This window comes from Petaurus breviceps, unplaced genomic scaffold, assembly GCF_028583685.1.
Source record: "Petaurus breviceps papuanus isolate PSGF00001 unplaced genomic scaffold, PetGlider_PUasm1.0 138, whole genome shotgun sequence".
Taxonomy (NCBI): domain Eukaryota; kingdom Metazoa; phylum Chordata; class Mammalia; order Diprotodontia; family Petauridae; genus Petaurus; species Petaurus breviceps.
In genome coordinates, this window is record NW_027185694.1 from 20,122,790 (window position 1) to 20,136,738 (window position 13,949).

General features: G+C 39.2%; 1 protein-coding gene and 1 pseudogene across 1 annotated transcript; both read right to left on the minus strand.

Annotated features, from left to right (window-relative positions):
- Positions 1 to 4,987: 4,987 nt before the first annotated feature.
- LOC138144143 (splicing factor 3A subunit 2-like) lies at positions 4,988 to 7,901 on the minus strand (annotated as a pseudogene).
- A 2,286-nt stretch (positions 7,902 to 10,187) lies between these two features.
- LOC138144155 (ret finger protein-like 4B) lies at positions 10,188 to 13,596 on the minus strand. The gene is made up of 2 exons (XM_069065436.1): positions 13,296 to 13,596; positions 10,188 to 10,873 (listed from the first exon to the last, which is right to left on the minus strand). The coding sequence occupies exons 1-2, from the start codon at positions 13,594 to 13,596 to the stop codon at positions 10,188 to 10,190; spliced, it is 987 nt and encodes a 328-aa protein (XP_068921537.1).
- Positions 13,597 to 13,949: the final 353 nt, after the last annotated feature.

Sequence of the window (13,949 nt, forward strand, 5' to 3'; positions counted from 1 at the left end):
TTATCATTTGACACTGTGGATTACTCTCTTTTGTAAAATCCCTAATATCTAGTTTTTTTGTTACATTTCCCTTGTTCTCCTATTTGTCTGTCTACTCTTTATTCTCCTTTACTTGATCTTCATCCAGGTTGGTGTCTTCTACCCCTATGCACTCAAGATGTCTAGTGATACCGGCCTTCTTGAAGCACCTTATGCAGGGCACTCTATCTTCCAGCTCCAACCATTTTCATGGACTGTCTCCCATGCCTGAAATTCTCTCCATCCTCATCTCATTTCTTCCTCTTGGCTTCTCCAACTTCCCTTGAGTCTTACCTTTAATAATTTTTTTCTAATCTCCCTAGTGCCTTCACTTGGTTGATTATCTCCCATTTATCTTCTATGTATCTTTGTTCTTTGCACGGTGTCTCCTTTACTAAAATATAAGCTCCTTGAGAATAAGGACTATTTTTGCCTTTCTTTGTATCTGTAGTACTTAGCACAGTGCCCGACTATAAGGTGTTTAATAAATGGTGGTTTACTTGACTTATTAGCAAAGCTCAGAACTTCATAAAGAGGATATCTCTTGTCTATAGGGAGTTTCAATAAAAAAAGCAGAATAATATTCTGGGAGGGGTCTAGAGGATATATTACAAAATAGCATTTCATTCTTTGGAATAGCCTGGGAAGTTAAATGGGTTGGTATTTTAGATAACCAAGTAATCAGTGTCACACAGGCCACCACACTTACCACGGAATTTTCTCTTGATCACATCTCTCAGTTTCCAGTTCCTCATCACGTGAGGGGTGAGCAGTCTGAAGGATTGTACTACTGTCTCCAGTTGTTGAGTAGGCCGGAGAATCTTCAGACACTTCTTCTTGCACTTAGGACATCGAAATTTGGACTTTGAAGTCTTTATAATAAATTCATGGATACATCTTGCACAGAAATGATGACCACATTCTATAGATGTTGCACATGTTAAGATATTTAGGCATATGGGGCACTTCAGTTCTTCCCAAAGATTTGAAATGAGATATGAGGCCATAACTTTAAAAGAAAAAAAAACCAAAAGAAACATTGGTCATTTCATAATACTAACTTAATACAATATCATAGTCTCTAGTGAAATCCATTCCACTGGTATAGGTAAGACAAATATTTTTCTTAGTAAATCTGAATATAATCTTCACAGGAAAAAAATGATATTTAATGAAATAGAAGGCTTCTAGGTATTCCTGATGAAAAGACTAGAGTTGAATAGAAAATTTGGCATTCAAACACAAGACTCAAGAGAGACATAAAGGTCCTGAATTCAGTTTGTTCTTTAGTACTCTAGCAAAGGATTGCTGGAAGGTGTTAACCATGACAAACTTTAACATTCTTTTTTTTTTTTTAATTGGAGTTCCAAATCTCTTCTTTCTTCTCCTACCAGTTGTATAGGCAAGCAATATGATGCCCATTATACTTGTGAAGCTATGTAGAACATATTTCCATATTAGCCATGTTGCCAAAAAAAAGGCAAGAAAAAAGAAAATTTTAAAAAATGTTTTGATTTGCACTCAGAGTTCATCACTTTTCCTTTGGAGGAGGATAGTATTTTTCACATTGAGTCCTTTGTAATTGTCTTGCATCACTGTAATTATTAGAATAGCTAAATCTTTCAAAGTTGATCATTGTTACTATATTACTGTTACTGTGTACAATGTTCTCTTGGTTCTGCTCACTTTTTCATGTGAGTCCTCCCGGGTTTTTGTGAAATCATCCCCCTTGTCATTTCTTTTTTTTTTTTTTTAAGCAATTGGGGTTAAGTAACTTGCTCAAGGTTACACGGCCAGGTGTTTCTGGGTGGGTGCTAAGTGTCTGAGCCCGGGATTCGATCTCCAGGTGTTCTCAACACCGGAGCCGGTGCTCTTACTCCTGTGCTACCTGGCTGCGCCCCCCCCCCCCCTTGTCATTTCTTATAGCTCAGTAGTATTCCATCACAATTATATACCATAACTTGTTTAAGTCATTCCTCAATTGATAGGTATCCCTTCAATGTCCAATTCTTTGCCGCTACAGAAAGAGAAACTATAAATATTTTTGTACATATAAGTCTTTTCCCTTTTTCTCTGATTTCTTTGGGATAGAAAGCTAGTAGTGGTATTGCTGGGACAACTGCAAACTTACAGGTTCCTAGAAGTATCTCTGAAAACAGCTGCACAAAACCTCTAAAGCTTGGACAGCTCCAACCTGGGAGCAGAGCCCAACTGTAATATAAAATTAAAGGTCCAGAAATTAGAAGAGAAAAACAACAAAAAAAACCTGACCATAGAAAGTTAGTAAGGGGCGGCCACGTAGCGCAGCGAGTAAGAGCACCAGCTCCAGTGTCAGAATGACCTGGAGATCGAATCCCGGGCTCAGACACTTAGCACCCACCCAGAAACACCTGGCCGTGTAACCTTGACCAAGTTACTTAACCCTGATTGCTTTAAAAAAGAAAAAAAAAATAAAGTTAGTAGGGTGATAAACCTCAAAACCTCAAAAGAAAAATGTGAATTAGATAATCCCTGGCAGAGCTCGAAAAGGAGTTTAAGGTGGAAGGAGAAAACAGTGAGAAAAGGAGTGATGCAAAAAAAATCATGAAAAAAATTCAACAGCTTGCTAAAAGTAGGCACAACAAAAATATTGAAGAAAATAACACCTTTAAAAATAGATGAGGGGCAGCTAGGTGGTACAGTGAATAGAACAGCAGCCCTGGAGTCAGGAGGACCTGAGTCCAAATCAGGTCCTCAGGCATTTAGAACCCAACTGTGTGACCTTGGGCAAGTCACCTAACTCCAATTACCCTGCCTTTCCCCCCTCCAAAAAGACAACAAACAAACAACACACCATAATATTGGTGAAATTGAAAAAAGAGAGGCACAATAAAACAAGGTATTCCTGTATAGTGAAGTGGAGACAGTGCAGGAAGCCATGGGAAAGTCACTTATCCTTGATTTAAACCTCAGTTTTCCTTTCTTATGAAATGAGGGGATTGGAAATGATGACCTCTAGAGCCCTTTCCAGCTGTAAATCTAGGATCCTATGAGCTAGTCTGGTGACTTTGAAGGCAAAGTGTGGGGCTTGAGCAGAAGCCCTTTTGTTCTTAATTAAAAGGAATCTTTTCTCATTATTGAGATGCCCTTAAAATCTTTTTTTACCCCCCCCCCCCCCCCATACTGTCACAGAGCATCTCCTTGGATTCCCAAGTAAAAAGCCACTTACCTTCTAGTGTTCCCGGTTTGGACCTTCCCCAGTTCGGAGTTCCAGGTCAGTTTCCAAGAAAAGAAATGCTGCCCTGGTTTTTATCCAAGACCTTGAGTGGCCCCACCCTACTAAATTAACACCTTCTTAACTATCTGCTAATACACTCTCAAAAGAATGATTTCTCCTTTCATCTTTTTTAATCACATCTCTAAGCTGTGGGAGGTGTCTTTTCACTGCTTCTGGCAAACCTGTGAAGTCAAGCTAGGTAGCTTTCTCTGAATTTTTGAGTCAATGAAACCTATTTCAATTAAGAATGGTACTTGGAATTTAGCTTACAGAAGGGAAAAACCTAAATCTCTGTCCTCAGGGGAGCTTACTTCCCAATGGGGATTTATAAAATGGACACCTTTGTTTTTGTTGACACTTCTAGTTTAAGAATTCCCAGGCCTTAAAGCCTTTTCCTGGTCACCACTACACTAGACATTCCTCTATGAGTGTTTAAGGTCAAGTTTAAGGTCCCTGAGGGCAAGGATGAGTTTACTTTGTTTTCCCCTGCACTTAGCACAATCCTTACCAATCAGTAAGCACTTAATGTTTTTAATCATTCAATAATAAGGTCTTAGGTTCACACCTGAATTGTGATTTGAAGGAAGCTGTTGTTATTCTTCCTTCATTTAAAAAAAAATTTAATTAATTTTTAGGTTTCAACATTCACTTTTATAAGATTCTGAGTTCTAAATTCCACCCTTTCTCTACTTTCTGTTCCCCAAGACTGGAATGAAATCTGATACAGGCTCTACATGTATGATAACATTAAACATATTTCCACATTAGTCATATTGTGAAAGAAGAATCAGAACAAAAAGGGAAAACCACGAGAAAGAAACAAACAAAAGAAAACAGTCTGCTTCAATCTGTATTCAGACTCCATAGTTCTTCCTCTGGACATGGATAGCATTTTCCATTATGAGTCTTTTGGAGTTGTTTTAGATTATTGTATTGCTGAGAAAAACTGAGTCTGACAAAGTCGGTCATGGGACAGTTTTGCTGTTACTGTATACAGCGTTCTCTTGGTTCTGCTCTCTTCACTCAGCATTAGTTCATGCAAGTCTTTCTAGGCTTTTTGAATTTGGCCTGCTCACCATTTCTTATGGAACAATAATATTTCATTATGATCACATACCACAACTTGTTCAGTTATCTCCACAGACAAAGAAACTGAACAAGTTAACAACATGATGAATTAATAACAAACAAAACTAATTCCAAATCCCTAATTATTTTGCTTAGAACACCATCTTCTACCATCTTCCATGTTCCAGCAGGTTGAAAAACTAGATCTGGCCTTAGTACCCTGAGAGCATTTGAGAGACCACACACACACACACACACACACACACACACACACACACACAAACACATATTTACTTGAGGGGGGGAGGGGTGGTTGTAGGATTGATTTAATCCATGTCTTTTCAGGCCTGTTCCTCTACTCACTTTTCTTAATTAATTTCCACCTTCGTTATGCCTTAGGCAAATTAAGACCAAAATTATCATGTAAACACTTCCTAACATTTTGTGACATGAATTAGAAAGAAATGTTGCATTTTCTGGTTGTAGGAAATATTCATTCTAGAGTGTTGTAAAACTGTGTTCTTTTTGCTTATTCTTTTGTAGGAAGGTTCCTGTTCAAGTTGGACTAGTGTATGTCCAGAAGACAAAATTGTCCTGGATGTATCGGTGTTACTAGATCCATAAGAATTGTGCTTTGGGATCAGCTCAGAAATTTCTGTGCTGTTGCTGCAATCTCTGACAGATTCTCAGTTCCTGAGAATTGCGAAAGCAGAATTCACAGCTTGAGCAGCAGAAAAAATAGTTACAGTAGAAAAACTTGAATGTATGCTGCTCAGTCTCTTGATCTCAAAGATATGATGCATAGAAACAATTTATATAAAAGGGGAGAGAGGAGGCAGAAGATAGAGAGAAAAGTGTGAAGTACCTTAATCAAATCAATGGTAAAGAATAATGGGAAAATAACTCTTGTAATCTCTTAGGAAGTAGACAAGAGAATGGGTGAGGTTGGCAAAGGGAGGAACTGAAATCGAGAAAGAATTGGAGAAATCTCAATTCAGTGGTAGGGGTGGGTTCCACTGAAGAGCATTCCCTTGGGAGTAGTAATATAGGGGAGATTCAGACCTAACCAAGGGAATTGTAGGGATATGGTACATAGAGACAGTGGTGTATTTACTTCTGCGAGAGTAATATGCTTCCATGGATAATATCCTGCTTCAGGAAAAGGACAATCAGAGTTGCTGGGGACAGCTGATATCCAGCAGGGTGCTGGAGGGGTCATTTCATAGCAAAGACGGAAAGCAAATGGGAAAAGCAGATGGGAAGCAAAATGCTTGTGGGTGGGTAAGTAGAATTGGAGCACAGAATCAGAGACATAATAAAATTTCTCCTATGGGGCAAAGCTTCTATTCTCTCCCAAAGGAATTGATACTTTTTGAATGAGGGGCTAAAATGGAGTCATCTGGACTTGTTGGACTAGTTTGGATTGTTAGAAGGACGGGAAGAGTGATTCAGCAGTAAGGTATTCAAAAGATTCAAGGGCAATCTAGAAACACAGTCCTAGGTCAGGCTAGAATTCAAATGAACCATGTGTCCAAAAGGCCTGAGCTTGAACACTGAGTTCATAAGTCACTTATAAGATAAGCACAGTGAACAGATTTGAATCTTTTTTTTTTTTTGCCTTTTTGGGAGGGCAATTGGGGTTAAGTGACTTGCCCAAGGTCACATGGCTAGTTTTTGTGTTAAGTGTCTGAGGGTAGTTTTTGTGTTAAGTGTCTGAGTTGGGATCTGAACCCAGGTCCTCCTGATTCCAGGGCTGGTGCTCTATTCATTGTGCCACCTAGCTGCCCAGAATCTTTTTTTTTTTAATATTTAAGTTCTAGGGGCAGCTAGGTGTCGCAGTGAATAGAGTAGCAGCCCTGGAGTCAGGAGGACATGAGTTCAAATTTTATCTCAGACACTTGACACACTAGTTGTGTGACCTTGGGCAAGTCACTTAACCCCAATTGCCCTCCAAAAAAAAAGGCAAAATAAAACCAAATAGTTTTTGTGTTAAGTGTCTGAGGCCAGAATTGAACTCAGGTCCTCCTGACTCCTGGGCAGGTGTTCTATTCACTGCACCACCTAGCCACCCCTAACATTTGTTTTTTAAAATTCTGATTTCCAAATTTTCTCTTTTCTTTCTTCCTCTTTCCCCTCCTTGATAAGGAAAGCAATTTGATATAAATTGTGCAAGTGCAGTCATGCAAAACATATTTCCAGAATGACCATGTTGAAGGAGAAAAAAAAAACAGAGATTAAAAAAAAACAAAAGAAAAACAGTTTTTAAAAAGTATGCTTTGATCTGCTTTCAGATGGATGGGAAAACTATAGATCATTAGAACAGGAAGGACATTGGAGATTTTGAAACCCAACCCCCCACTTTTCTTCCTTGGATTCTGAACTCAAGAGGTTTAAGAGAACTGATTCTCTGTGCGATGTCTGGCAAGTATTGGTATACCCTGGAGATTTTGTGTTTGGAGCTCCAGGTCAGTTCCTTCTTTTCTCTTTTCTTTTTTAAATGATGCGATGCAAATTAAAATCAACTTGGCAGGAGAGAGGGACAAGTTGTTGGAGGAGGAGCAATGTTTGCAGGTCCTTCTGAGGGAAGAGGGGGCTGCAACATTGGGGGGGTATAAGAATTGGGAAATATACTCCTGGGTTTTGGCGGTATATACCTGGGGCTTGGGGGTGAACTCCTAGCACCTGAGGATGAACCCCACTTGCGGGGAGGTATACCTTGGGAGCTGGGAGGGTACCCCCTGGAAAAGTAGGGGTATAACCCAGGAATTGAGGAGTGTGCCCCAGGAACTACAGGGTGAATCCCAGGAGCAGGGTGACAAACTAGGCGTAGGAGGGAATATTTGATGAGGCCAAGCAAAGCTGGGGGAAGCAGGCCATTGGGAGGCATGAGTGGTAGAGGCATGCCACTTGGAGGTGAGAAGCAGGAGGCTTCTCCATCTTCAGATGGAACTGGAGAAAAAAACTACTTGGTTTCTCTCTTCCAGTGGGTCTAACACTTCTCCTCTGCCTGGTCAATCTCTCTCCTTGGTACCTTGAAAACAATGGTTTCATAGGACTCAGCTGCTGTCAAAAGATGCTGCCAGCATCTGTGTGGGGGGTTCAATCTTTTGCTCATGTGCAGACATGAACAGGTGGCATAGAATGATGCTTTCAGTGATTTTCGGATAGTCAGTCTGGAAGAGGAGGATCTGCTGGCCCATCTCTGTGTCCAGCCGCTTGGTCACTTTGCAGCCTGGACAACCAATTTTCACAAGCTTTCTCACTTCCACTTGGACTTTCTCTGGTGTGACTGGGCTGGAGCCTTCTTGGCCTCTTTAGCTACTCTCCAGCCAAATTTTATTTTGAGTATGCACTAAGTAGCTTCCCTCTCATTGTGAAGTTTTAAGCAGAGTTTGCATTCATAACAACCAAATGATTCTTCATAAAGTATGGATCTTTGCTGATGTCATAGTTTCAAGAACCATTTGTCAGAGGCATTCCTGTCTATCCCCACTGCTCCTGAGGATGAAGCCACCCCAACACTCCCAGTCTTGCCCTCAGGCCGATGTTGAAAATCCATGCTGATGGCCTTTGTACTTCAGTCACTGAGGAAAGATCCTCACAGAAAACACTGAAGTGGTCAGAGTCAGTGCCAGGACCCCTTCCACCAAGCCAGGAGTGCCACCACTGTTGTCTCCCCAGGTCTGGTTCCTAAAAAGATTCTGCCTGGGGTTCTTATTCAACACTTTGTGTAGGGGCAGCTAGGTGAATAGAGCACAGGCCCTTGGAATCAGGAGGACCTAAATTGAAATCCCACCTCAGGCACTTAACATGTATTAGTTGTGTGACCTTGGGCAAGTCACTTAATCCCAATTGCCCTGCCTTTCCCCCCCCAAAAAAAGAAAAAAAAACACTTTATGTAGCTCCACCCTGCTCAATTGATCCCATCTTAATTAGCTACTAGCTACTAACACTCCAAAAGAACACCTTGATACCATCTTTAAATGTGGGAGGTGATTCTGGTAAACCCATGAAGTCCCATAAGTCAGTTTTCTTTGAGACAATGAAGCCTGTCTTGCCCAACTGCCAGTCATCTCTCTGACCTACACATAGCCTGCTGTCACTCCACCCTCCAATCTAAATCTCCAGATACTCTGCCTAGGAGGATGTAAATCATTCATTGGAGCTCAGCATTCCTGGGGATCTAACAGCCCCCTCTTCACCCCACAACAAGTACCTCCTTCTCCTCTCCTCTCTTCTTTCTTCCCACTTCTAGATGAGGAAAGCGTAATTTCATCACACCGTTATTGTGGATGGACAGAGCAGGGCAACAGCCTGCACTGAAGGTCTCAAGGCCTAAGGCAAGCCCCTCAGTTCTAGTTTCCCTTTTTTTTTTAGGGTTTTTGTTTTTTTTCCCTTGGGGTTCTGAGAGCACAGAGAATACAGGATCATAATAATTTTCTTTTTTTTTTGAACTTTTGGATTTCTTTCAGAATTTTTTATGTAGAGCAGAATTTGCATAGTGCAAATTTGTATAATGCAAATTTATGTAATATGAGAACTGTCTATACTCAATTGGCAATCTGCCAGTGGTTTGTATGATGGTTTGACATAAAATTTAATTTAAAAAAACCACTTTTGTTAATGTGTGTTTCTATAATTATACATGTAATTTTAAGAACAAGGTAATTCCCCAATGTCAGTCATGATAACTGCCAGTCTTCTTGTTTATCTATTTGCAAAATTGAGATGGTTTAAAGAATTGTATTCATATTTCATTTTTATATTACATTTAGATTTTTCCAACTTTGTGAAAGATTTTTATAGCAAGAGCAAAACAGTGAAATAAAATTAATAAAACAGTGATGTTTTCTGAAATTACAATCAACACTTCTCAAATTCCCCCCATCACTTTTTTTTTTTAAATTAAGAGAAATCAATTTTCTCACTCTTATCCTCCACTGCATTGGATAAATTTTTATTGTAACAAATATGCATAATACAATTCTAATTCCCACAATGGTTGAATAAAAAAAGATGTATGTCTCATTCTATATCCTAAGTTTTCCATATCTTTATAATGAATAGTATCTCACCACCAGTCCTCTGGAATCACAGATAATCATTTTATTGATCATAGTACATTCAACTTTCAAAGTTGCTTTTTTCCTTCTTTACAGAATTTTAATTGTATAAATTCTTTCCCTGGTTCCATTCATTTCATTTAAAATCAGTTTATAAGAATCTAGAAAATTTTTCATTTTTATAATATTGATGTTAGGTAATAAACTATTTCTCTGATTCTGCTTACCACAGTCGGCATGGGTTCAAGCAAGTCTTTCCATTTCAAAAAAATTAATTTTTATTGATTTTTTCTGTTTCTTACGTGACCCATGTATAGTCCCACTCTCCCCTTACCTCTCCCCAACAGCCATCCCATTAAAAAATAGTGGTTTGTTTGGTTTTTAGGGAGAAAAAAAATCAGCATAATTAGTCAATAGATTGAGAAAGTCCCAAAACCTGTGTAGTACGTAATATCTGTGGACCTCCCCCTGCTGGTAAGTTATAGTTTCGGGATCTCTTTTCATATCTCTTCATTTGAGTCTCACTTAATCTTTATAATTTTATTATGTTTACTTTTGAGTCTTTGGTGGGTAATGCATTGTTCTTCCCATCCGTGCCTTTTGGAAACCAACTTCCTCATTCTTGAATTTTCTAAACTCATATAGTTTATTGAGCATATTCTGTGTCTCATCTGTGGATCATCAATATATTTTATGCTGACCTTCCCCTATTATGCAGTTCATTTCCTGAATATTACAAAATAAAACAAATTTCTCCCTGCTACAAAAATAAATAAAGTACATCATAATATAGTAGAAAAAAATTCATAAATAGAGGGCTGGGTCTGGGTTTCCCTTTTGGAGGAAGTATTAGGAAGTGTCATGAAGCAAGTATCATCATCATCATCATCATCATCATCATCCTCATCCTCATGCTCTGTGGTTTCTTCAGCCTCATCTGATATTGGGTCAATAGTTAGAATGTTTTCACTCTTGGAGTGGAGGCCAATGGAAAATACAGGCCAAAGAGGCTCTAAAAAGGAGCTGGTGAATGTATAGATGTGGCATCTATTGTCTACATCATAAAACACTATGTCTCCTGCCTCATAATCCAAAAAGATCCCTACTTTATAGAGTTTTCCTATTAAGGGAATTCTGGTCCTAGGTGTGGTACAGACTATATAGTTATTTTGTCTTTGACTCAAAAGCCAGTATCCAGTAGAAGAAGATGGTGTAACCTCTCCAATTCTTTTTACAGAGTTCTTACAAAGACCAATATCCCAAGCAGAACTGTTTTTCACCGTCACCTCCCAATAATGTCTTCCAGACACAAAGCTTCGAGTTGCTAGAACAGGACCACATAGATCAGATCTTTCCACAGCACAATGCAATTTCTTCCATGAATCTCTTTCTCTCATTGTTTTCATATCTGTGGATATGATGATTCCAGGATGGGCAGTTTCAGGATCCAGACTGATTTCCTCTAAAGAAACAGAGAAATATCAACAGTTTCAAGGAGTTAGTATATAAAAGTTCCCAACCAGAGGTCAATAAAAAGAGAATGGCTAAGGTCTTGAAGGATACTGAGAAGGCACTGAGTTCAAGAAACCCAACATCTCAGGTGACTTTAGGGACTCAGGGTCATTGTCCATGCACAGAACTACTTAGGGGGTCACTATAAGCCTAAAGTACCCCTGAAGGTTCAGAGGTTCAGCAAATAGTTGGAGGTGGTTCCATATTCTACCCCAAGAATTTAATTAGATTCCATGGAGTTTTAGCTGATGTTTTAGGGCATTCAGATTTCATCTCCATAAAGGGTTCTTTCTGTTGGTTAAAGATGGCATTACTGAAACTAGACGTCATAATAACAAGATATCTTAAGATGCAAATGGCACGAGTTTCACTACTGTCAATGTTCTGCAAGTCCAAACCAGTGCCTTCACTTTTGATAGCACTGTCTGTATTCTAAAAACCAGAGAACTGGAAGGGCATGGGAGGAAGGGTCTGGAACTACACTGAAAGAGATATTCCTCTCCCCACTGGAGAGAGAGGTGAAGAAATGAAATTCACTTCTCTAAATTTCAATTTATTTATCACATGTCACTTGAGCAATCTGAAAGACTCATCCACCTTCTTCTGGCATTTAGGCCAGATGATTTTGTTCTTAGACCCTCTAGCACTCAAGATCCATTGGACTATTCCAACCCAAGATAACTTTAATCAATACCATATCTAATCTTATCTTCACCCTTGTGGAATTGCATATTGACATCCCTCTTTGTTCTGTGTTATTTTCAATTTATTATGTAATAATGATCAATCTACTGTGTATTGTTTGGCCCCCTCATTATTTGAGTTTGAGCTCCCATTGCCCTGTAACTTCAGTTGCCTATTGTGAAATTTGAAAATTGATATTTCATGGTTAATTATTAATTGAGAATCATACCTAATCAGAATCAACATTTGTGAATCGAATTCAGACTTGACTGTATAGGCCCCGTTAGTAAAATTTGTAAATTTAATTTCCATATTCTTATAGGCTAAAGTCCAACCACAAAAATTCTAACCTGTGAGCTTTTGCTGATCATGAGGAGATGAGTCAATCTGGTGATAGATAGGATGTTTGTCCACCACAGGGCTTTTGAAAGGATGTTAATTAGGGGATGTAGGTCTACCTGGTGAGGATTTGATAAGCAGCACCAACCAATCAGGAGTTAAATACATCTGTACAGTCACTGTGTAAATACTATAAAAAACCTTGCTCTGTCATATTTATCCTTGACTACTGAGGAGTCTTGGATCCAATTTATTAGTACTTGGTAGCCATCCAACAAATTAATCATGCTTGGAACTTTGTGCTGCAGTTTCTCTTTGTCTCAATACTCTTCCCTATAAGAACCTCCACATGCATGTTCCTTTCCCCATCAAGGGAGTCTGATCTTGCAGTATAAATGCAATCTTATTTCTTTATAAGAGAAAAGATCCCATTCCATTCTATTTCCTCCAGCAGATTTCCTCCTCTAACATCTCCACTCTCACAGGAATATTCAATTTCTTTCAGTCTACTGACTGATTCCCTGATTCTTACAACATGTCCCTGTCTTCCCCATCCTCAAAAATTTCTCACTTGATCTTCCTTCCCTATTAGATGGCATTCTATATTTCTTTCCCCTTTTATGGCTAAACTCCTTCTGAAGTTTGGCTACAAATCAGTGCCTTCACTTCCTTTCCTCTCATTCTCTTCTTCATTCTCTGCAGTATGACTTCTGTCCTCATTGGTCAACTGGAACTGCTGTCTTCAAACGCAAACATTTCCCCTCTATTTTTATCTTTCCTGATCTCTGTGCGTCCTTTGACACTGTTGATTACCCTCTTCTCCTGGAGGATCTCTAACCTCCAGGAATTTGTTACATGATGCACTCTCCTTCTCCTACCTGTCCAACCACTCTTCCCATCTGTCCTGGGGCTCCCTCTATCCCTTCTCATAGCTATTTGCATATTTTCCCTGCTGGTGGTGAGTTCCTTGAGAGTAAGGACTGGTTTTTGCCTTTCTTTTCATTCCCAGCGCTTTACACTGCGCAAGACCTATAAAAGGTGCTTTGCAAATTGTTTTCTACTTGACTTGGAAAGGAAAGTCTTTTGTGGAGTCTTAATATGTAGTTTCCTCAGTAATGTGGATTCCTCAATAATGTGGACTCTTGAGGAGTCTCAATAAAGAAGCAGAAAAAAATTGCTGGCAGGGGTCTTGAAGTAGTACCTAAAAATACCACTTCCATCTCTGGGATAGCTTGAGATATCTTAGGGCAGGGGCAAGGGGGAGAGGAAGCTATTAATAGGTTATATTTTCAGATAACCAAACATAAAACCAACTTATTCACCAAGTTATCACTGTCACACAGGTCACTACTTACCACAGAATTTTGTTTTGATCACTTTTCTCTGATTCAGGCTCCTTTTCAAGTGAGACTGGAGCAATTTGAAGGACTGTGCTACTGTGGAGAGTTGATGATTGGGCCAGAGATTCTTGGTCATACAATCATGCCGGCACTCTGGACATGTAAAACTGTCCCCATGAGTTGAGTAAATATACTGGAGGATGCAATCTTTGCAGAAATTGTGGCCACATTCTATAGACACGGCAGATGTGAAGAAATCCAGGCAGATAGAGCATATCAACTCTTCTGAAATATTTGAAGTAAGATTTGAGGCCATGATTCTTAAAAAAAAAAAAAAGAGAGAGAAGAAAGAGGATTGGTTATTTCATAATATTAAGTGAATATAGTATCACAGTCTTTATTGAGCAAGACAAATCCATTCCATGGATACAGGTGAGAAAGACAAACCCTTTCTCAGAGGAACTGAAAATTTAGGGAAAGAAATTACTCCCTGAATGTGTATCACAAACAGGATCAGAATCAGGCAAAGTGGTTTATTTAATATAGTACTGGACATGGAGTCAAGAAGATCTGGTTCAACTAATGCATTATTGGTGGAGCTGTGAGCTGATTCAACCATTCTGGAGAACAATTTGGAATTGTGCTATAAAACTGTGCATAGCCTTTGAC

Coding starts and splice junctions, on each gene's coding strand:
- LOC138144155 (XM_069065436.1), bottom strand. CDS start 13,596: ATGGCCTCAAATCTTACTTCAAATATTTCAGAAGAGTTGATATGCTCT. Junction 10,874..13,295: donor GATCAAAACAAAATTCTGTG/GTAAGTAGTGAC, acceptor ATTTCTCTGTTT/CTTTAGAGGAAATCAGTCTG.